This window comes from Anastrepha obliqua, chromosome 2 (genome assembly GCF_027943255.1).
Source record: "Anastrepha obliqua isolate idAnaObli1 chromosome 2, idAnaObli1_1.0, whole genome shotgun sequence".
NCBI lineage: Eukaryota > Metazoa > Arthropoda > Insecta > Diptera > Tephritidae > Anastrepha > Anastrepha obliqua.
The window spans coordinates 2949598-2972797 of record NC_072893.1 but is presented as its reverse complement, the minus strand read 5'-3'; the positions used below and the strand labels follow the sequence as shown (position 1 = coordinate 2972797).

The 23200-nt window shown below is 36.3% G+C and overlaps 2 protein-coding genes across 3 annotated transcripts in view; one reads left to right on the top strand and one right to left on the bottom strand.

Annotated features, from left to right (window-relative positions):
• Nucleotides 1-3041: 3041 nt before the first annotated feature.
• LOC129239523 (E3 ubiquitin-protein ligase Ubr3) overlaps nucleotides 3042-23200 on the top strand; it is a 28618-nt gene continuing 8459 nt past the window's right edge. The window contains exons 1-6 of the mRNA XM_054875063.1: nucleotides 3042-4374; nucleotides 5626-6098; nucleotides 6162-6425; nucleotides 7623-7851; nucleotides 7916-8328; nucleotides 9670-9828. Coding sequence (XP_054731038.1) covers nucleotides 3747-4374; nucleotides 5626-6098; nucleotides 6162-6425; nucleotides 7623-7851; nucleotides 7916-8328; nucleotides 9670-9828 — 2166 coding nt within the window. The 5' untranslated portion in view covers nucleotides 3042-3746. The remainder of the gene's footprint in view (nucleotides 4375-5625; nucleotides 6099-6161; nucleotides 6426-7622; nucleotides 7852-7915; nucleotides 8329-9669; nucleotides 9829-23200) is intronic.
• Nucleotides 12672-21389, bottom strand: LOC129239524 (uncharacterized). 2 transcript variants are annotated; one of them, XM_054875064.1, is made up of 8 exons: nucleotides 20880-21389; nucleotides 20494-20811; nucleotides 14493-14634; nucleotides 14077-14432; nucleotides 13916-14008; nucleotides 13719-13846; nucleotides 13256-13642; nucleotides 12672-13198 (listed from the first exon to the last, which is right to left on the bottom strand). In XM_054875064.1, the coding sequence occupies exons 1-8, from the start codon at nucleotides 21147-21149 to the stop codon at nucleotides 12904-12906; spliced, it is 1989 nt and encodes a 662-aa protein (XP_054731039.1). In that variant the 5' UTR covers nucleotides 21150-21389; the 3' UTR covers nucleotides 12672-12903. The 2 variants fall into 2 exon arrangements, with proteins under 2 accessions (XP_054731039.1, XP_054731040.1); XM_054875065.1 differs by lacking the exons at nucleotides 20494-20811; nucleotides 20880-21389 and adding exons at nucleotides 15538-15702; nucleotides 15797-16452.

The window sequence follows — 23200 nt, the reverse complement described above, 5'->3', positions numbered from 1 at the left end:
GGTGTGCGTCTTGATGTTGTTCCACAAATGGGGGGACCTACACTTTCAAGCCGTTTCCGAACGGCAGATATTTTTATGAGGAGCTTTTTCATGGCAGAAATACACTCGGAGGTTTGCCATTGCCTGCCGAGGGGCGACCGCTATTAGAAAAAACTTTTCCTGCATTTTGGTCTTTCACCGAGATTTCAACCAACGTTTTCTCTCTGAAATCCGAATGGTAGTCACGCAGCAACCCATTCGGCTACGGCGGCCGCCATTAAATTAGGTAAATATCATAAGTATTAATGGCGTATGCAAATGCAGCAAGGAAGAGAGAGCGTGCATCTTGCTATCTACACGTTGGAATGGAACTGGAAGATGCGTGCCTATGAGCTCCTTTGATCTGGTCGGATGCTGTTGGCTATGAGGAAACTGTAATCTATGCCTTCTTTTACGCCGAAGATGCGTTCGACATTCGGCGGCATGAAAGGCAGTAGAGCACAGGAACGAAGAAGAAACCCTGTGACGGCTCGAAGACACCGAAAGGCATCGGTGTTGGGATCTATGGTCCCAAAACAAAGCTGGCTGTGCCTTTGAGTTGTTGTTGTTGTAGCAGAATGAACATTCCCCATACATATATGGGGAATACTGCTGAAGTGACAGTCCTTGGCCTGATATAAACCCGGGTCGTTCCGGTAACGTAGAACCGACTGTCGTGGGAACGATCCCAAAACAAAGCTGCCTGTGCATTTGAGTAGTTTCTAACGGTTTCTAAGCGAGAGTGTATGCCACCTGCTTATGTGAAGCGATCACTCTAGACAAGAGACTCCGCAATGAGCGACAGTTTTATTTTCCTTCGAGGTTAGGTTCTTTCGAGTCTAGAGTGCATAGAGAAACTCAAATGATTAGGATTGCATAAACACATCAGGCTCATATGGCTCAATGTATCTGTCACAACCCTGCGAAAGAAATTGTCCCAATCGTCAGGCTTGGTGTAATAATAGGCACGTAAGTCAAGGTCCCTAAGTAAAATTTTCAACGTAGTTAAAAGAAAAGGCCAGCAAGTTGAGAACAATGACGAATCGACATTTCGGCGTCTTCTTTCACACTATGGTCTATGAACTTCGTGAAACAAATTTATTATTTTTTCAAAGGGAATTTCCACAATTCGGAAGCGATAATTTATTCATAATAACTTGAACAGAAAAGTCAACACAGTTTGGCCTTCTCAGCTGTCAAATCATAGTAATCGATATCGATAGTTCTCATGCAGCCAAAGAAACACCCGATACATGTTCTTAACAACTATCGCAATTTTTATATATGGCAACTTCTTTCTTGTCGTCTGTCATTCGTTTTTTTGTTTTAGTACATTATTCGGTCAGTATTGTTTTTCGAGAATGTTCATAATTCATCATAATATGGAAATAAGGAACAACCTATTTATTTCCCTTGTAACAAAAATATTAAGAAACCTTATATATTTAGCATTTCTACAATATCCTTGCAATCCAATATTGATAATATAATGAGAGACCTATTTTAAAGTTTATAGTCTAATATCGAATAAATCTGTTCAAATAAGTGTAGTTTTCCTAAGAAATATTCTGTTCCTTTTAAATCTGTTGAGGAAAGTAAAATATGTGTATTATTGTAAGTATTACAGTTCCCTGACTTCAAATTAAAAATTTCCACATATTTTGTAAATATTATTTTTTATTATTAATTCAGTAACGGAATCGTCAAAAATTAGTAGTAGTGCCAACAATGTATTTGTAGGAAGTACTACATTTTTTACAGAAAATGAGCAAGATATTAATAAAGAAGCAACACTGAAAATATCCAGCGAATCTTGTTAATTCCACCATGGTATCCACCACTATTTTGTTCGGTAAGTGTCAAGGCGAATTTATTACAGGTGACAGCAAACACATATAAGTAAAACCCTACATGTATTGTTTGTTGCGTTTGTAAACATACGAATGTAAACATACCAATACATACAAACAAAGCATATCATTTTGACGTAAGCCATCCCTACGGCGAAAAATTCAGCTGGGTGAATGCTGTCACCTTATTAAATCCACCTTGGTAAGTGTGCGTACCCATAACCCACCTCGATCAAATAGTTGGTCAACTAAAAATCCTGCAATTTGCGGCGGCTCTAAGGCCGATCTCAGATTTCGTGCTGCGTATACATATTTATATTAGATGTGACCATTAAAAACAAACTAGAAAGAAAAAAAACATACACATTTTTATACAAATAGAGATTTGCAAACATTTGCAAGAAAGCTGCTAAACAGTTGTTTACTTTCTCAGTTGCATTCGAATCTGTTTATTTACATATATAGTTGGTTTTTTTGTTTTCCGTTTACAAGTATTTCGGTAAGTATTATGAAAAAATTAATCATTTTATTACACATTATTTTTTCACTTACCGAAGCTAGCCATAAAAATACCAACAAATGTTTTCTTGTAGTCTTCGGTTAGGAAAAATATAGCTGCATATCTCCCCTTGCAACAATTTTGCTCTTAGATTTTGAAAAAGGCTTCTTGAGATACGAAAATATGGAGATACGGAATTTTGTTTCTGCAAAAGCCGGTAAGTACATACATTCAATCAAATCTTTGTTTTCCTTTTTAAAAACAATCAAAATTTCCTTTTTCGTTGTAGCTTTTATTATTACTCGTATCTGATTCCTCAATGCACATTTTTTAGCTGGTGTCTGTATTCATTAAATCAATGAAATTAATCAAATAAATTTAATTAAATTTCTTCTTACTTCTATTGTTATTAAATCACTCATAATTATGTCTTTATAATTTTATAATTTTAAATATCAAATTGCTAATGCAAGTGCATAAAATTCTTTGAAAATTGTAAATGCTCTAGAAATAAATTTCATAATCAATTGGTATTTTAAATTAAACATTATAGTACAATAATTTTGTATTTTGTAATTTATACATCTTGCTGCTCAGCTGAGTGAAACTTAACGATTAAGTTGCATGTATACGGCCCTTAACAGAAGTTTAAATTTAAAGAGCTGGGATTAGTACATTGTGGTGCTAAATTGAAGAGTTAACAACACTGGAGGTATATCGTTGCTGTCGTACTCGCGTAAAGTCATCGTCAGTGGGATTTTCGTAGAAATGCGTTCCAATATTCACAAACTGTTTTTAAATTAAAACTTCTTAAATAATTCGGCAATCTGTTTTAGTCAAAATTATGTAAAAAAGTTGTCAGATAATCAATAAATAAAGAAAAAGTACAAATGTGTTGAAAAGTCCTAAATTTGGATAAAATGTGCGAATAGGAAACGATAAGAGAAAATTCCAAAGAGAAGAAAACAAGGTTAAAAAGTGGGAAGAAGTTGAAGTGGAAATAGAGAAAGCAAAAGAAGAATAAGTCTAAACAAAAGAAGGAAATTGGTGTATTGAAGAATCGCAGTGATAATTACGATTCGTGATTTGAGCAACCGGGGAAAGTTGCGCGTGAGTTTCTTTAATTAAAGTTCTACAAGAGAGAAATATTAGGCAAACATTGCAGCTCTATCTGCTGCATTGCGTACGTGAAAAAACTGCAAAAAATATGCAAAGGGGGCACGGCCCCAAAATCACGGTCGCGTCATAATCATTTGTTTCCATTGACTAGTAAAGAGGAAAGAAAAAACGAGAAAAAATTGATCCCGTCAGTCATTGGCTTGTTAGCGATATAAGTACTAATTCCGACAAGACTGGATTATTGTTAAAATTTATTCATTATGGATGAAGATGACAATGCATCCAGTGGTGGGGACATAAACCATGATGTAGTTTCCAGTGATAGACTTGGTGCTGGTGGAGTTGGAAACAGTGATATATCTAATGTTGATACAACTACAACTGAAGAGGATGAATCTGACGATGTTGATATTTCGATGGTAGTGAATTTACCATCGGGGGTTTCCATTAGCACCTCAGTTAGTTCAGAGTCGCGACCACAGCCTTTATACGTCGCTGCTCCAGCGGCAACCACATCCGGGCGGGTCGTACTCGATTTTCCTGATTGGGAATCAGTAGGCGCGACAGAAACGGATGATGGCTTGCTTACTGATGCTTCGTCAAATGCTTCGATTTCAGCAACCGCTACAGGTAGCACGGCCGGCAGCTCTGGAGGAGCTAAGCCTAGTTTTTTCTTTGGTACATCGTCATCTTTTAGTTTAAGAAGTCGAAAAGAAGTTGCAGCACTTATTAATGCAGAGTGTTGTCGTGGTGGAGCAACACCTGAGTTGGACGCTGTCATGGACAAGCTCTTCAATCCAGGAACCCCCATAGATAATGCCGATAATATAGAGTGGATTCGATGGTTAATTGCTGGCGGTCGTACACCGCAGGAATTCGTTAAAATTGGTAAGTTTCAACAACTATAAAGTTAAAGATATTCCTATTAGGCTTAAAAGAAAAGTATGTATGTATTTCATTATGTGTGTACTGTAGTTCATTTAGCAGCCAATAGCATGTTGATAACATTTTTTTCTCTCCAATCTAAATGTGTGCACACATTTAATGACATCATTAATAATATGAGCTGACAATCGTGTGGCTAAGATCAAAATAACATTTATATTTAATACCGACCATCCAGCATTTATACGCCGATTAAGAATAAGATGCGTTTTTCACTGCGAGGAATATCCTGCTTTCTCCCCCTAAATCCACGGCGTGGCTCTTTACCACCTGGACGAAGGAGGTCAATTTGCAGCTAAGGCTGAAAGTCGATGATACACCAATAACGACTGTTAACAACCCCAAAATTGTGGGTGTCACCTTCGACAGTTTGCTCTCCTTCTCAGCGCATACAAGCGTTTTTGCCACTACGCTCCAAAACAGCAACAAGGTTCTCAAATCGCTCCTGGCAGCACTTGGGGCAAAAGACAAAGAAATGTTGCAGGCGTCATTTAAAGCAACTAGCAGGCCAGTACTAAATTACGCTGCGCACATCTGCTCGCCTGGCATTAGTGATTCGCAGTTTTCAATGCTCCAGACGACTCATGACAGCCACGGGATGTCTCTTGATGTCTACTCTATATATAGACCAATATTAAATTACATTCATCGGGAGGGAGATACCTTCCTAAGAGGGAGATACCTTCCTAAGCTGCCGCGTGGGGTCCGCATAACTTTAGCTCAATGACGGTCTGGATATTGTAGAAGCTTAAACTCCTACCTATCAAATAGTACCATATCAATATATACCCATCACGTGCAGGTACATCGCACGACACTAATCACCTATTCACGTGTCCTCTTAAACCCACTCGTCTAACACCCCTCACCCTCTGGTCCCAACCTGTCGAAACAGCACGTTTCCTGGGTCTACTGTTAGATGAGTTAGATGATGATGATCGGCAACTATACAGCACTAGCGGGGCCTAGTGAGCTGCTAAAACAATAATAACAAGATGCGTTTTACTGAAAGGCGCATTTTACCGACATAAACCCACGTGATCGGTGTTTAAACAAAGGTCTCGCACACCATAGGACATTGTACACTGAATTTTATGCATATTGCGTACACGGCTTTTTATTTTATACTATACATAGTTTTTATTCAAATCCAATTTTGTATTTTTATCTTTGGTATTATTTTTTTTTCAATAGTGCGCAGTTATGATAATCATGCGAAATGTGGTCTAGTATGGGTACCGCACGTAGTGGCGTACCGATGTCGTACATGTGGTATTTCGCCATGTATGTCCATTTGTCGCGACTGCTTCAAGAAAGGCGATCACACCAATCATGACTTCAACATGTTCTTGTCGCAAGCAGGTGGTGCCTGCGATTGTGGCGATACATCTGTGATGAAAGCGGAGGGATTCTGCAGTGACCACGGCATCAATAACCGAGCCAATAAAGAGCCTGTTCCGTCTAATTTGCTAGCTGTGGCAGAAGCAATAATGCCCAAATTGCTGTTCCGATTACTTCAGCACTTTCGGGAGCATAGTGACGCAACATCACAAACGTATAACCTGGCCGCATATTCATGCGAGGAATTTGCGAATATGTTGATCGATCTGAATAATATGGGTGAAATAATGCGTAAAGTGATGACACGGGCCCTCATTAATACTGATGTAAGTATTCAGAAATGAATTGTTAGTTCCTCACTTAACGGCCAATTATGTTTTTTATTACAGGTCTATAAATTTTTTACTGAATCACCTTGCTTAGACACACGACATGGCCGATTTCTGAAGTCGAATCGTGAGAAATATGAAGAGGCTGTCAACCGTTTTCCTCGTCCTGAGCCGCCTGATGATTATAAACATCTACCTGCGTTGGGAGAAAAGCTCGTGCACACAACTCTTTTGGAGGAATTCATATTTTGGACATTTAAATTTGAATTCCCTCAAAATTTGGTGTGTTTCCTGCTTAATATGCTGCCCGATCAAGACTATAAGGTAACCAGAAACAGCTTTTCAATGGAGTTTTATGTACTCATCTTTAGTTACTTATAAATAAGTACATAATTTTTAAAAAGTGCAGTGGTTCAGTTTCAGTGGTTAAGTTTCCAGTTAAACTGAATTTCAGTTGAGTAACTTAACTTTTTTTCTGAGCGACTTTCATGAAATGAATAATTTTTTGAACGAGGTGGTCTTTTGCTTGAAAGGCTTTTTAGAAGTGGTAAATGTATAGATTTTTCCCAAAATTTTAAAACATCATCATAAACAATTCAACATATTAATCTGCTATATTTTTGAAATTCTCGAAAGCCGGGTGATTTTTGCCCTTTTCGAGATAGTACTTTTCTCCATAATTTCAAAATTCATACTGATATGGGTAAAATATAACTAGCTCAACACACGTTCTCGCCGTAAAAAATTTCAGTAATGCGCGGTCGCGCATTTTACGCGATTTTCTCTCAAAACCGTTACAGTTCGCGCGTGGGAAATTGTCACGAAAAATCACCTGTTTGGCGCATACCTATGTAGAACCGACCGCTGTAGCCGAATGGGTTGGTGCGTGATTACCATTTGGAGTACGTAGGTTCGAACCTCCGTGCATGAAACACCAAAATGGTACGAGTATAACAAGTCTTTCCCACGACAGTCGGTGCTACGTAACCGGAACGACCCGGATTTGTATCCGGCCAAGGACTGTCACTTCAGCAGCATTCCCAGTACACGTATGAGGATTGTTTATGCTGCTACAACAACAACAAGTTTTTTCTGATAGCGTTCGCTCCTCGACAGGCAATGGCAAACCTCCGAGTGCCATGAAAAAGCTCCTCATAAAAAAGTATCTGTCGTTCGGAGTCGGCTTAAAACTGAAGAAAGAAACAAGAAGCACACCACAAATAGGAGGAAGAGCTCTCCAAACACCTAACAAAAGTGTACGCGTCAATTTTTTATTTGTTTTATGTGGAGCTAAACTTTTTTTAAGAATCTATAACATAAATAATGGTAAATGAAGATATTTTTCAGTTTGATTCAATTTATTTATATTTGCCTCGATATTTGAGTCCAGATCTGAATCATATTTCATTCAATATAACATAATCGACAAGTACATTCGCTCGGTGACTTAGAGGAACTTATTATATGTTTTCGTATATACGTTTTACAATTTACTAAATTTCTTTCTTGGCAAAATTCTAGGAACATTTGACACGAACTTTCGTGATGCACTACAGCCGCATACCATCCGTTTTGGAAATGTCGCGCGATCCAGATACACTTAGTAATCGAGTTGTACACATGAGCGTCCAACTGTTTTCAAATGAAAGCTTAGCTTTGAAAATGGTTAAGGAACTGTCTTTACTGCATGTAATGATCATCAGTCTTAAGCTGATGATGTCGAAGATACTTATACAAAATACTTTACACGGTAAGTGCATACAATTCTACAGATGTATGTATAAGTGTAATAACCACATGTTCTGTATTTATAGATCCTAACAAAAATTTTCACTTTGTAATTGACTGCACGCGTCAAGTAATGAAGGATCATTGCTATTGGCCTCTGGTGTCGGACTTCAACAATGTACTCTCTCATGAATCAGTAGCTCTGGTGTTCTTGCGTGATGATAATCTAATTGACATGTGGTTTCAGTTTCTATCAATGCTGCAAGGCATGAACGTAAATGTGCGAGAGACCACCTCGCACGTAGAATTCGAACCTAATTCATATTATGCGGCATTCTCGTGCGAATTGGAAGCAAGCGCTTATCCCATGTGGTCTATTATATCGCATCTGCAGGACGGAACACATGCTCATTTAGCCAAAAAGATAATCACATACTGTGTCAATACTCTACATGAGTGGTTGGATGCCATTTACTTTTTGGAACCCAAACTGTCGCCGGTTGGTATAATTTATTAAATTTTTATTCAATACACTGTGGAGTATTGATGAGTGGGAACAAAGCAGGTTAGAAAGATGAGTTTTTTGTAGTAGCCTATGTGTCTAGGTAGCTCTTGCCAACGAGGTCATCTAACGGTATGGCCAGGAAACATTCTTTTTTGACAGGTTTAGGCTATATGAAAAGGGGTGCTAGATTAGTTGACATATGAAGTGATGGTTAGTATCGTGCGGTTTTTTTTACATTTTGAGCATCTTTCGGGGGGTACTCTTTGTATTTTGCTCTTTGTCTCGCATAAACTGCTTAATGTTACAAATCCTGTAGTTTCAAACGTTGTTTTTATATTTTATAATTTTTTGTATTTGTTTACAGATTCCTGAATAATTGCACAGGTCTTCATGGTTTTTTATTATATGAGATTGGTTTCCGAAGTATTTTTCTGAACTGAACACGATTCTGGGGTCCAAAAGTACTTGTCAGCGAGGTAGAAGTTTATAAAACCGTGTTTTTAAACTCTCTTTTTGAAACAGCCTGGCGTGTTAGAGACTTCAAATTAACCCCTCATTTTTTACTCTATTAATTGCATATATGGTAAAAAAAGAAGTTGTGAATAAAATGCGGTTAGCTCTTTACGATCGATTTCCAAACTATTCAAATGCAATTCAGCTAAACTCTTAAAAATGTATAATTGGCGTGTCATTGTTTCCAAAATCCAAAATGACGGGCACCTTGACTTTCGCTCAACTTTTTTATTTTTCTTAACACAAATCTTGATTAATTACTTATTTAACCAGCATTGCGGCCAAAGAGTTTTTCGACCGTTTTCTAATAGCAAAAAATTTTTTTTTAGTTAATCCAACTCTCGAATGGTTAAGGGTAGTATCGAATGGAATGTCTTATTTATCGGGAGCAAAATAGAAAAATTAAATACTTCGAATTTAATGCATTGTAAACTTTTGAATTGATGGTGGCTTGGTTGGACTTAGGTCTCTTTTATTGAAGTCTCAATTAGAGTTTTCAGTTTTAGCTATAATGTGTAACTCACATATTAATTTTTCTTACTTAATGAGACAAAAAACAAAAATAAATACCAGAGTTTTAATAATTATTCCGGATACTTTGTATAATGGCATTAGCGAAAAATTGCAAGCATTTACAGTACCAATCCTACATAAATTTGCAATTTGTTTGTCTTGCCTTTGTTTGTTAGTGCCTCTTGGAATGAAAAGAGAGGGGAAGTACGAGTTTATGGTAAAATTTTCTTTCCTCCATATATATACATATATGCATTAATTCTTACATATATCTATTTACCACCGTAACGTATTTTTATTTTGAAACAGGATGAAATGATGCAAGCCTCCTTTCACTTCCCACTTCATCGTTATTTGGCAGCGTTTCTTTGTCAGGCTGTTACCAAAATGGGGATGTCATTATCGGAAGTACTGCCCACAAGGTCCTATATACTGCCACTATTAATGATACATCCTCTGCGCGTGCAGGTGAGTGCCCTTTAAATTTTACTCTCTTAAATTAGATGTTAATTTTACTAAATTATGAAAACAAAAATTGCCTCCAACCAAAAAAGAAACATGTATACTCGTACACATTAAGTTGGCAATATATTTTTATTTATTTATTAATTTTTATGTAGAATCATTAGCATTATTATAATCTTTTTTCCTTTTGACCCAAACGCTTATTTATGAGCTTATCGAGGCATCCTTTTCTACATCCTTGTGATAAATTTTGGATCAAATGATTTTGGTTGTAACGATTCACCCTTTCTCAATAGTAAAAAACTAAATCAATAGGATTATAAGAATCACATAGGCATACAATCTGCCCAAACTCAACTATAAAAACTATTTGACCAATTCGATTCTAATACGAGTAAACTGGATTTGCATGTGTTAATAATGTTTATTATACGCAATATATTAAATTAAATGTTTGTCACCACTATTAGCAATAATCGCTTCGAGTCATACCTTGCGTTAATTTCTATCCAAGTTGTGGAGGTAATCGGCTCCAAACTGGTTTGCCGTCTATATTTATTTTCCTTTGAGTTTTTGCTTAACTGCTGGACAAACTTTTCAGTTGGGTTGGCATCAGGCAACTGTGAAAGCCAATGAAACATTTCAATCCCATTTTGTGGTTCCTCTCTACACAACTTCCGCTTCGATGCTTGGGATCGTTGTCTTCTTGTAATATTCAACGTTGCATAGTTCTACTAAAAATCTTCTCTGACTGTAATAATGCTTTTTGGTAAATTTTATTCAAGACTGCATTCAAATTTGCAGTAAAAATAAATAAACGTCCAAATCCTTTTTCGGAGAAACAGCCTCAAACATGAGCCTTAACTGGATGCTTAACAGTTCGATGAAGTTTTCGATTATCACCAGTACATCAGAACCGACGTATGCATTACGTGAATATTACGATTGTCCAATCCCGTGCTGAATTTTCCTTAGCCCATGCAAGTCTTTTTTCAATGGGTGATAATGAGAGCAGCGGGTTTTTCAAGGTGCTCCGGAATTTGTGGTTTTCTATACGTAAACGCCCTCGAATCGTGTCTTTCGATAAATTAGCACAACTTTTCTTTAAAACTGCTTTCACGCAAGGATAAGTTCGCTTTTGCGACAAACAAATCAATGATCTTTTGATCTTGCGTTGGAAAGATATACTTCCATTAGGTAGACTGTTATAAGTCGACGGCCGCCGTAGCTGAATAGATTGATGCGTGACTGCAATTCAGAAGTACACAGGTACGAAACTCCGGGCATGGAACACCAAATGATAGACCAAGTTTTTTCCTAATAGCGGTCGCCCCTCGGCGAACAATGACAAATCTCCGTGTACATATATTTCTATCATGAAACAGATCCCCATATAAAACCACCTGCCGTTCGGAGTCCGCTTAAGACTGTAGGTTCCGCCATTTAAGGAACAGCATCAAGATGCGTCCAACAAATAGGAGGAACTCGGCCAAACACCTAAAAAAAGGGTGTAAGTGCATAACAATTCGCCCAATTAAAAAAAAAAACTGTATTGGCCTACTGTTTTAATATAAATAAGTGCAAAGGTGCAAAAGTAGGATTTGACAAGTCCGGCGGCGAATATTTCTTGAAGGAAATCAAGTGTGTTAATAAAAGATTCGGTTCAGGACGCCTCTGAAATGAGAATTCGAGGGAAGATCGCTATCTAGAAGACTGTGGATTAGAAATATATACGTGGGGGACCTAATATGTTGTTTTAACATCTCAGATGAATTTGCAATTAAGTAATTTTAGTTCAACGGCGGCTGTTTGATTTGTGAGTGGTGACCATTCGGTTGGTATTGTGTTCGATGTCTACTCTGAACATGAAACATCAATAAACAGCAACTGAGGTTGGGCAAGGAATGGCAGGCCTGCGGCTGAATTTTTGCAATGAAAAGGCTTCTCACAAAAAATATCTGCGATTCAGAGGCGGCCACTCCATTTGCTGTACATCAAATCCACACCATATATTAGAGGCGGAGCTCGGGTAAGACCTAACCAAGTATGCACGTGCCATATTGTTAGGAAATTTCTTGCCCCTGTACCAAATACATAGAAAATTAGAAAATAACATTTAATATGCCTTAACTTAAAAAGTAGCTTCATTGAATGAAAATGCATTAAAGTCAGAGTACGAAATGTTTAAATAAATAAATAAATAATTGGCGCGTACACTTCTGTTAGGTGTTTGGCCGAGCTCCTCCTCCTATTTGTGGTGTGCGTCTTGGTGTTGTTCCACAAATGGAGGGACCTACAGTTTCAAGCCGACTCCGAACGGCAGATATTTTTATGAGGAGCTTTTTCATGGCAGAAATACACTCGGAGGTTTACCATTGCCTGCCGAGGGGCGACCGCTATTAGAAAAATGTTTTTATTAATTTTGCTTTCACCGAGATTCGAACCAACGACCTCTCAGTGAATTCCGAATGGTGATCACGCACCAACCCATTCGGCTACGGCGGCCGCCGAAATGTTTACCACAAAAAAATGCTCGTTGGTAATCTAACTGTGTGGAAATCTAACTTGTATTAAATAAATTTATTAAAGGTTCGGTATTGGCCGCGCTAAGAAGGCTATCTTTAGGATTCTTTATTAATTTTATTAAAAATTTTATTCAAAATTGTGAACGTTATAAAAGTCTCATACTAACTAATAATTTATTCGATTTGAAAATTTAATACCCTTTTCCTCAAATCTCTTCTAGTTATAATATAATTCCCTTTATAAACTCTCCCTTCTATCTCCTAAAACTGCGGTAAGAAAAGTTGATACCAAATCAAAAAGAAAACAATGCAGACACACCATTTAGTTTAGTTTCTGTTTTATTTTAAATAAAATTATTTTTCTTTTGATAAGTGAAATTAATGGTTCCAATTCAAATGTATTCCTACAAGCGCACATGAGGCTCACTAAAAAATTATATACTCTGAATTTTCAAACGGATATCTTTTGTTAGTTCGAGTGAATACCAATTTAAATAGATACGATATATTAGTATTATAAAATATACAGACGCATACACCTAAGCTTTATAAATTAATTTATATTTTGCGGCACTCGAATGTGAGGCGTAAAATCGTAAGTCATAATCTTTGGTGCTAGAAAACCGCCATAACCTTGTCGACCCTTGTGGTATATACCGAGACCGGAAAGAGGCACCGGAGGGTTAGATACCACCTCCTGTGTATCTATGAAAGGCACCGTACTTTGCGCGGCATCCTTATCCATGTTCGTATTGACAAAATCAATATACTGGTTGTGTCGAGAGTCGGGTATAGATTTGACTATAGTGCGGGTGGACATATCTGGGTTGTTGAGATTTACTTTTTGTCTGCAAATAATATTGATTTATCAAAATGTTTCTTCTACTAATTTGATTTAAAGTTACCTTCGATCTCCGCTTACGTCTGTGTTATCGTTAGACTTCCAAAAGCTATTAATTTCTGGAGATATTAATTTGCCTTCCAGAAAATCGTATTCGGCTAATTTGGCTTCTACGTTTAAATGAGCACCAACAACTCGGAAACGCACACCAACGACTACATATGAATTGTCGTCTGTGTAGATGTCGTCCAAGTCCATTGACCGGCTTTCGTAACTGAGTGTATGATAATCCCGCCCATTGCGCACGTTTCTATCGAATATTTGATAATTGTCAACTGGTTTCCATCTTTGGCTAGTCCTATTTATGCCACCTCTTGGTAGAAGTTGTCCTTCTTCGATTTGCAAGTGAAATACGCGATTACTTTTTACGAAACGTAAACCTGTGACTACTCTACAAATTTAAAAATAAAGTTTCGGAAAACTGATTTCGTGATTTGTTCAACCAACTATCTTCAAGCAGAACTTGCCTATTGTTTTCTACGTCTGCTACTGTTTCGCGTAGATTGAAGTAGCGATCAGATTTTATACTAATTTCATCGCACAAACAGAAGCAATAGCTGCAATGCCACAAAAGATAGCGCCACCAGGAGTCCACCTATAGATATACGTAATGTTGAATGAATATAGGTATGTAGATTTAAAGACACCTTGAGATGTGCTTTACCTTTGTACTACCACGCACACAAGCTGATCTCTGACCAAGTACGCGGCCATTTTCATATTCAATATATTCATAGCGACGCGTGCTATTTCGGCCCTGAAATGAAAAATAATTATTTCTATTAAACAAAATCTTGTCTAGTAATTTATGGTTGTTCAACGTACAGCGGGGCAAACCCACATGTCTGAGTCCACAAATGTGCAGTGATACACCTTGCCTGAGCATCTAGGTTGACGTGCGCAATACAGATCCTTAAAGCAACCCTCTGATCTGGTTGATTGGTAAAAATCACAAGTCTCACGGCATGTTTCCTCTTTGTTTAAGTCAACTTCATTCTCGATATAGCCCTGTAAAAGCCGAGTAACCTCATCATAATTTTTACCTCTTATAAATTTAGCTGGGTCACATCGCCAAACAATGCGGTCGGCACGACGCATAACCTCTCGCAATAGTTTTAGCGTTCGACCAGTACGTTTTTCATAGTCCATACGCGTCAAGTTCACTTCTTCGGTATAATTGCCTGTAAATATGGTAGAACTCATGTTGTAAACAAATAGACACATTTTGCCCATAAATCTACCTTTGCCGTAGATTCTTAGCATCATCCAGGAAAACTCCATCATAATGTATCCCTTTAGTTCAGTAAGGGCTATATCGGCATAAAGTGAATAGACGAATTGTTGTGCTGACTGTTGTGTATGGCATATTTTGTCCGTCGATTCCTGGAATCAAACAATCATCATTGTTTTAAAAATTAATGAGCAAGTTTTCAAATTGCAAATGACACCGTAATTACTACCGACATACCCATTCATATTAATGTTTAGTGAAGGCCTACATATTGTTTCCTAAAAAATGTTGCATAAACAATATCATCCACATTCAGATTTTCTTTTATGGTATAGAATTTTGAATTGGAGAAAAAATAATTTTGAAAAATATATAGTGTAGTATCATTAGTATCTAGTTAATATATGATTTCTAGCATTTGATATCGTGACTGGAAAAGAACTATTCCATGTTCGCAGTGGTCAGATGTCACTTACAAATATGCTGTCACTAGAGAGCTTCCAATTTGAAAGACTCATCGTAAATTAACTCCTTTGTATTACATACTTGTAGTCGTTTTAGTGGCTTTCTAATGGGATGAGCGTTATGGGAACAGGCAGCTGCTTTTAAATGAATCTATAGGTAGAAAATCGTCATCATTTTTTAACAACATGAAAATTACTTTAACCCTTTGAGGCAACTCAGTTTTCTTTTTTTAAACAAAATATGCAAAATTATTCCATTATATTTGTTTTTCACAGTAATCGTTTATCTTGGCATACATATGCACATATATGTTGTAAACTGCATATTATCTCTCATATTAAACGGTCTATTATCCTTTTAACTCCTCGGAGTTATCTAAAAATAATTGAAGTAATTTTATTAGAAATACATATAAGCATTGACTAATTTTCACTAATATGTTAGTTAAACGGATATTGCGATAAATAAAAAGCGGCTTGTTGCAGCCAATATTTCTAGGTGTCTATTTCGAGCCTATCCTTCACATGTGGGATATACGTAAATGCGTGTGTATGTACATATCGTTCACAAAGTAACGATAATAAACTAACCAACATTGCTCTATAATAGAGTGTTTGCTTCACCATGACTAGCTCGATATCCTGGAAAATGCGCGACATAGAAAAGGTATTATCATTGCGAAGCACAGTTTCGCAAAAGTCCAGAACGGCGCGCTCACTTAGCTCATCGGTGTTGTTGTGCTCGTTCATGAAATTCTGCAAATGCATGAAATAAAGCATTGTGAACGTATTTAAATTGCGGTCAGGAGTCGCTCCAAATGTATGTTCCATATTGATTTGTATAGCGCACCTTATAGTAACCGAATATGCTGTCGATTTGCAGCAGATCTCGCTCCAGCAGACTCCATTCGTAGTGATTTAGTATATCATATTTTCCCATCTCAAAATTGCTTTGCAGATTATTATTAATGAACTTGCGAAAGGCGTCAAATACTTTTCGCACTTGAGAAATTTTGCTGGTACCTTCCTTATTCAAGTAATTCCATAGTTTGTCCTCTAGAGCAAATTGGTCATGGCGTATTGCGTTGACTTCCAATTCCGGAAGTTGCGCCTTAAATTTTATCTCGGCAGACGCAGTTAAGCATAAACCAATTAACGCCAGGAAGAACAAGACGTTTGGAATGGTTGACATTGCGAATTGATAATTAACTTTATATTTGTTGTATTTCTTTTAATGTCAATAATCAAATTTTTTCCGAGCCTGAATATATGTTACAAATTAAAATCATTACAATATAAGTTTAGAAATCTGTATGCGGGTGTTTACGTAAAGCGTAGACTATGTGGCCAACTTTTATAGCATTCGAATATTTTTCATATGTACATACATAGGTGTGTGTGTGTGTATGGCTATGTATTATTATGCTTTGTTGTTTCTACTGAAAATGAAACCTCAGCACATTTCAATATTTGCAAGTCTTTGTTTTCTCCTTCAGTTCACACAAACGCTTGCAGAGAACGTTAAATATAGAGAATTCTCACGAGCTACGAATAGTGTGAATTGTCAAAAATGAAGTGAAACCGCGAACACTATTTCACCTCGCTTAACTCGACAGCGGGGAAGTTCTTAACAGGGCTGATTACAGTGAATTATGTACAAGTACATTGGCTCTGCTCAGTTTTTGGTTTCTGTATGAAATCAAATTGACGAATGCCGACGGCATTTTGCAAGGCATTTGCTTGTGCATTTTTATGTTCAATTTGTATTTTCAAACAAAGGTGATGAAGAAAAATGATTGAAATTATTATATGCGCCAACATTTCAAATCAAAGTAACTTTATATTTTGATTTAATTTACCTCTCACATTTTGGTATGTGCGTTTTAGTAAATTTAAAACTAAACAAATTTGATGAAAATTTTTACTAATATTTTCGAAATTAATTCATAGCATACAAGTGTTTTGGTATATCGACATATGTACATATTTACATTTGAATATGCATTTTTTGTTCCTTTGGCAAACCAAATCTTTTTCAATTTACATTTTATTACAGGGAATAATAATATACATACATTTGTATGTATGCATTTTCTAGATAGTATAAAACTTTAAAATAAATAAAGGAAACAAAGAAACGTATTTGCATATATGGGACAACTAAATTCAATTGCATCTTTATTAAATATACATATATATGTTGCACGCATATGTGTGCACTGAAGCAACATGACCTACCTCACGAGCATCGCCTTATATTTCATGTAAATAACCTAATGATCAAATTCCTGCCTCACAAAAGCTAAAACAAATTTCTTTTGAATACTCATGTACATATTTGTATGTGCGTATGTACACTTGGTGCCCATATCCCTTCAAACAAATCAAAAAATTCTGTATACAAAACGCTTCATTACCAGGCACACAGAAAGATGGCATATGCAAATATAAATATTGAATTCAAGCAAAACAATGCTTATTAATATACACATATGCATGTACATACAAGCGCACACACAGGGCATTCGCTTTATTCCTCAAAATGCGTATGTCGTTCAAAGCTAAAATTCTATGCCTAGCGACTACAAGAACAAAATGCTGAACAGTCGCGGCGGCGCCGAACAGTTTCAACTATTGTAGTGTGCAACAAAAACTCATCTTCAAAAAATTCATTGATAAATTCGAGCTCATAGTTCTAAGAGCAAGAATTTTCATTCATAAAACGAGCCGCCCATATGCCAATTTTCTCGACAATTCGAAAATAGTCAATATTGGAATATTTCGCGTAGAATTATTTGCCAATATTTGATAAATCTTCAATTTTTGTCAAGTCGAGTGCCCGCGGCATCGTACATATGTATGCAAAAATATATGTATGTAAATATGTCTTTCTAAATGCTCGACAGCCGCAGCTGCTGTGCGTCAAGTGCGCGCATGAGCATACAGTAAGTTGCAGAAGAAAACAAGTAGCTTAAAAAAAAGGTCTGATTCGGACATTTTAATACTAAGATAAAATTTGGAAACAATTATTTTATGTTAACTGATAGTAGGCAAATAGTTAATTAGTAGATTACTTTACGTATGTAGTTTTTCAATTGATAAAAAGTGCACAAAACATATGCATATATGTATCTGCAGCTAGAAACTTACTCTGAAATCAGAGCATTTGAAGATGCCTGTAACATTTCAAGCTTACTGTACATACAATGCTGTGCCAATGAATGTGCGCTGCGCCATGAGTGCGCGCTGGATTTCTTGCGAAGTTTTACCGTTTTATCTTGAGCTGTGGCTGGTGAGCACACATACACACAGCATATACATATGCGCAAATGTATATAAATTCACAAATGTATATAAATTCACAAATTTACATTTGCATATGCCATCTTCCTGTGCGCCTGGTAATGAAGCGTTTGCTATAGAGGATTTTGATTCAGTTGGAAGGGATCAACAAAGTTTTACAGACACCAGACAGACAGACATTACATATTTATATAATTTTGGATGATTTGGAAAAATTCAAATTATAGGTCATATTAAAAAGCTACCTAACATTCTTTGCTTCTAATCACCAAGAAATTCTTATCGACTGCTGCTAAATTTACATAATTCAGCCCCTTCCTGTTAATTTTTGTTGAAAAATGTGTCAGTGGTGAATTGTCTTCGCGAGACGAGTACCCCTCGAAAATGAACACTTTCCAGTCATTAAGACTTCTCTATTCATTAACGTTCTCTGCGCTTGTTCTGTATTTATGACGAATAACGCGCATTGAACTTTTCTTTTTCGTCGAAATTCCACTCACACCGATAGGGAAATCCGTTTATCACTATTTTATCACTTTAGTGGTAGCACCTTTACATTTTATAAATACTAAATAATACGCTGATTTCGCGAGAAAATATAAAATTGTGTGTTAACAAATATAATTCATCAATAAATTTTCGATGCAGAAATGTTCAGTATCATGCGATGCCAATGGAAGTAAGCTGTTTGTTACTTTTCTTTAATTTTAAAATAATTCTGGTGCCGAGCCAGTTAGTCTGTTTTGTTCGATATGCAAAATTAAAGTAAAACACACAACTAAAAATGAGAATTTTATTGTGAAGAGAGATGCAAAACCCGTAATTGAGTTGAGAATAATAGAGGATGGCACATGTAAACGAACTGACTAGTTGACGAACAACAAACCAGTACCAGGTGAGATTTGTTAGACCAAAGAAAAGAGAGGCGAAGAGAGTTGTGCATGTATGCATGTATGCATATATGCATGTGTACCTCTTCTGTGGTGTATGTTGTACTGTTCGATTGTTTTACTCCCGCATGTAGACCGATGTACTGGATGCTTGTATATAAATATCATATATTATATTATATACCATGCTTTGGCGATTTATCAGAGCCAATCGTAATGTTGTTTTAGTTTGATTTAATAATAAACCAATTTTCCGTTTACAGTTCGTATCTTTTTTACTCGGCTTTGATTATAGATACGTTTTCCATTGCGGAATGTGTCTAAAATATTTTTTTTAAAGATCATACATGTAGATTTGTAAGATGCACTTAGCATCCTCGGGGTAGGTGAAGAGGGTGGAGACGTGCGTCATGTTCGCGTGGTATGTGCAAACACTTTACTGAACATTTTTGCAAAGATTTCAAAAATAAATTTAATTCAACTTTACTTTTTGTGCCGTCATTGTTAGAAAAAAAAAACATTAGTAAGACTGCGAAAGCAAATGACAAAATTTTATATTTTAATCATTTTGAACAAAATTTTTTTCTTTTGCTACATGTCTCGCCCTAACCAACTGCTTCCAACCTTTCTCTTTCACCAATGCGCTCAGTAAATTGCTCTTTCTCACAATTTATAAATTGCACTTACATTTTTTACCTATTATTTTTACAACGTCAACAATTTAGTGTTGCCACTCTAAAAAAAATTATTTACTTCTGCATTAAATTTCATTTCTAGGAATTGTAAATAATTTCATAAACTCATGACACATTCTTGTCTTGTATTAATATTGTTCGTCTGTTCGTTGCGATTTAACTAATTTGTTCATTTAAAATCAACTTTAAGTTTCTTTCGTAGACTTGCTATTTCTTGGTCTTCTAAGTCTTTGTCGGCGCACGAGTGGTTGAATGAGTCATGCAAATGTTTATTTATGCTCTACTATGTAGTATCAACTGAACAGCTTCGCCGATTTCTCTGACACTTTCTTCATTGTGGCAATTTGCGAGTTTGCCTTGTGTACACAAGTATAAACAGATTGCTTGAGTTTAGTTCCTTTGTTAGGTTTATATTGAATATGAGATTATGCTCAATACTATGAATACTAAGTATCATGATACTCCGAAAAAATAATAAAAATCTCCATTGTTAGCAGTGGATTGAAACGAAAAATGAATTCAAATTCTTTAAAAAACTTAAAAAAGGAATGAGGGGTAGTCATTGACAAGAAACGTAGCCTCGAGATTACATAAGATATGCAGCATAGTATGCTGCAACTGTGAGTGCCTGTAGCATTATACATATGTACATTTTTTACCTCATACGTTTGTGCTAGTAAGGATAGCATATTCGTTGTTGTATTTTCCTTTTCCTCCGGCCCGAGTAGAGTTAAATGCAAGCGTTCCATCAAATGGTGCACCGAGTATGCATTCGGTGAAACTGTCCATTCGGCGAAAGTTATTAGAGTGCTTTCTTCAAGCTTATGCTGGTGGGCTTCGTATTTCTGCATTTGTTGGAAACGGGAAGAAATGCGATTCATCGTGTCATGGATATCATTCATCTTAGTCATAAGTGGCACATTTTGATTCATGAATTCTGTTACAGATTCAACTGCCACAGCGACGTTTTGAGCATACTTAAGAAAACAAATTTTATTGATGCGAATTGTAATGTTTATACATAAGTATGCATGTGTGTGCAAACCTTTTGCTCCGTTTGGTCTATCTGGCGGCCCAATTCTTTCAGCCGTTGCAAAACTTTACGTTGTTTTTCACGCATCAGCGGAAACTCGATATTTTGAGCAAATTGTGATTGTTGAACAATGTCCCAAGCCTTTAGTATTCCAACAGTAACTTCTTTCACTACATGAATAATATCAAGTACGTCCTCAATAACAGCATCGGCGGGCGGTGGTGTGGTGAAGAAGAGAAGAAAAACAACCACAAGCCAAGACCAGTCTCTTTTGAAATGCATAGTTCTTTTTTTTATTTCTATTATTATAGGTGTTTGAATGAGATCTTTGTAATTTTTACAAATTTAACACATATTTTATTTTACAATAGCGGAGATCGCGTTTTATGAAAAATTTCAGCACAAAACTAAGAGAACATGTATAAATTATTAAAACGCGTTTAACCGAAAGTGACGCTTCACGCACACCAAACACCAAACACCGCATCAACGCTCGTCAGAGGCCAGTAAACGAATAATGAAAATTGTTGACTAACTCAGAGAGTGTCAAATATTATATATTCAAAGAGCATTCGTAAATGCTGTTATCTTATAATAACAACAGAATGACACTCTCTGTTATCTGAACTCCTACTCCGAAATGTTAAATCTCACATCAGTTCTTAAATTCAACTGTTTGCTAACTGCAAAAGTGGAAAAGTGCATATGGGCAAACGGAACTTTTATTTCACTCCAAGTTAGGGATCCATAATTTAAAAGTGATAAGTAAAATTATCGTAAGGATGTATACATGTATGATATTTACATATACAGTGTACTCTCTCTTAAGCGGACACCTAAGGCACTGACAAATTCATTCGTTTATAAAAAGTGTCTGCTTATGAGAAAAGTATAAATAGTATATAAAAAGTATACATACATACATAATAGGAAATTCAATATTTTTATAACAATTTCTTCAAGAATTACAAAACAAAATTTTCTATACAAGATATTCAAAATTATTTATAAATAAGAAACTTTAGCTTGGCGGGTTTTTCATTTAATTTCAGCATCTTGAAGGTATATTTGAAGATCAGCAAGCAGTTCAACACTCTTAAGGTTGCTGTTATTTAAAGAAGAAGCTTTTGGTTTTCTTATAGCTAAATCAGCCTTTTTATAAGAAGTTAACTTGTCAACCTCATTTTCTATTTGGATTTCGCTCTAAACTCGATTAATAACGTTGGAGAACTGAGCAAATGCTGATAGCGGAAGCTTATCTTCTGCGGTTCAATCTCTATCATCATTGGGCATATCTGTTTTCCCAAACCCAGCTTTAACAAACGCCCGAGGTGTTGCAGATTTCCCCTTAACTAAAAGGCGTTCTTTTCTCCAGCTATATTGACGCAGTATAAATTCGTGACCCTATTCTTAGCCATATTTTCACCTGTGTTTTTTCACCTTTTAATGCAATGGTCGTATAATGCTCGGAAAAACAAGCCAGTCCAAGCAACCGTTGGACCAAAATGGAAATCGGTTGTACTATACATGGTAGAACCGTCTATCTAACATGCCTATGTTGATACAACGGGTGGAGCGTGTATACTACGCTTTAAGCATTGCAATCATTGTACAGAAGAACAAGTAAAAGCACTCTTCTTCTTCCTGTTTTTTTTTTGTCAGGCACCCTGGGTGTGAATTTGCAGGCACATTACTTATGTTACTTATGGATCTGTAAAACGATTGCGATTCACTTACACTGAGCAGCAAAACTGTGCGCACAAACTATTTTCTTTGGCATTTATGCTCATATACATATGTATGTATGTCAGAAAATTATCAAAATTTTACAACATACTTTTTCGAATTTAACTCAATCCTTACTTATGTAAAATATTCCACTAAGAATAATCTTAAGTACTACTTTTGGCCCTAAGCTATAGATAAATATCGATAACGCTTGCCATATATTGCGCAGCAAAAGTGTGTGTACTTTGGTACTTTCTTGAAGTAGCGTGGGTGCGTCATTGGTATTTAGTATGCGTTTGCTCAAATGATTCATTTGAAGTTGGTGAAAGAAAAATTATTACAAGGTTCTGGAAGGAAGGAAAAACTTTTCCCGAAATAGGAGCAACCGTCGGAAGAACCAGTTCTCAGTCCAGAGAGTCATTAAAAACTTTAAAGAAAGTAGAGTTACTCATCCCGTCTACGAACTGGCCGACCTCCACTACTTACAAATCGGGAAGAACGATATATCGTGCAGCAAATACAAAATAAGCCTAGGGTTACGGCAAGAAAAATTGTAGAAAACATCAGTTTATAGTTTTCCAAATCCGTTAGCAAAGATGCTGTGC

Coding starts and splice junctions, on each gene's coding strand:
- LOC129239524 (XM_054875064.1), bottom strand. CDS start 21,149: ATGCATTTCAAAAGAGACTGGTCTTGGCTTGTGGTTGTTTTTCTTCTC. Junction 20,812..20,879: donor TAGACCAAACGGAGCAAAAG/GTTTGCACACAC, acceptor TGTTTTCTTAAG/TATGCTCAAAACGTCGCTGT. Junction 13,199..13,255: donor GACGTAAGCGGAGATCGAAG/GTAACTTTAAAT, acceptor TATTATTTGCAG/ACAAAAAGTAAATCTCAACA.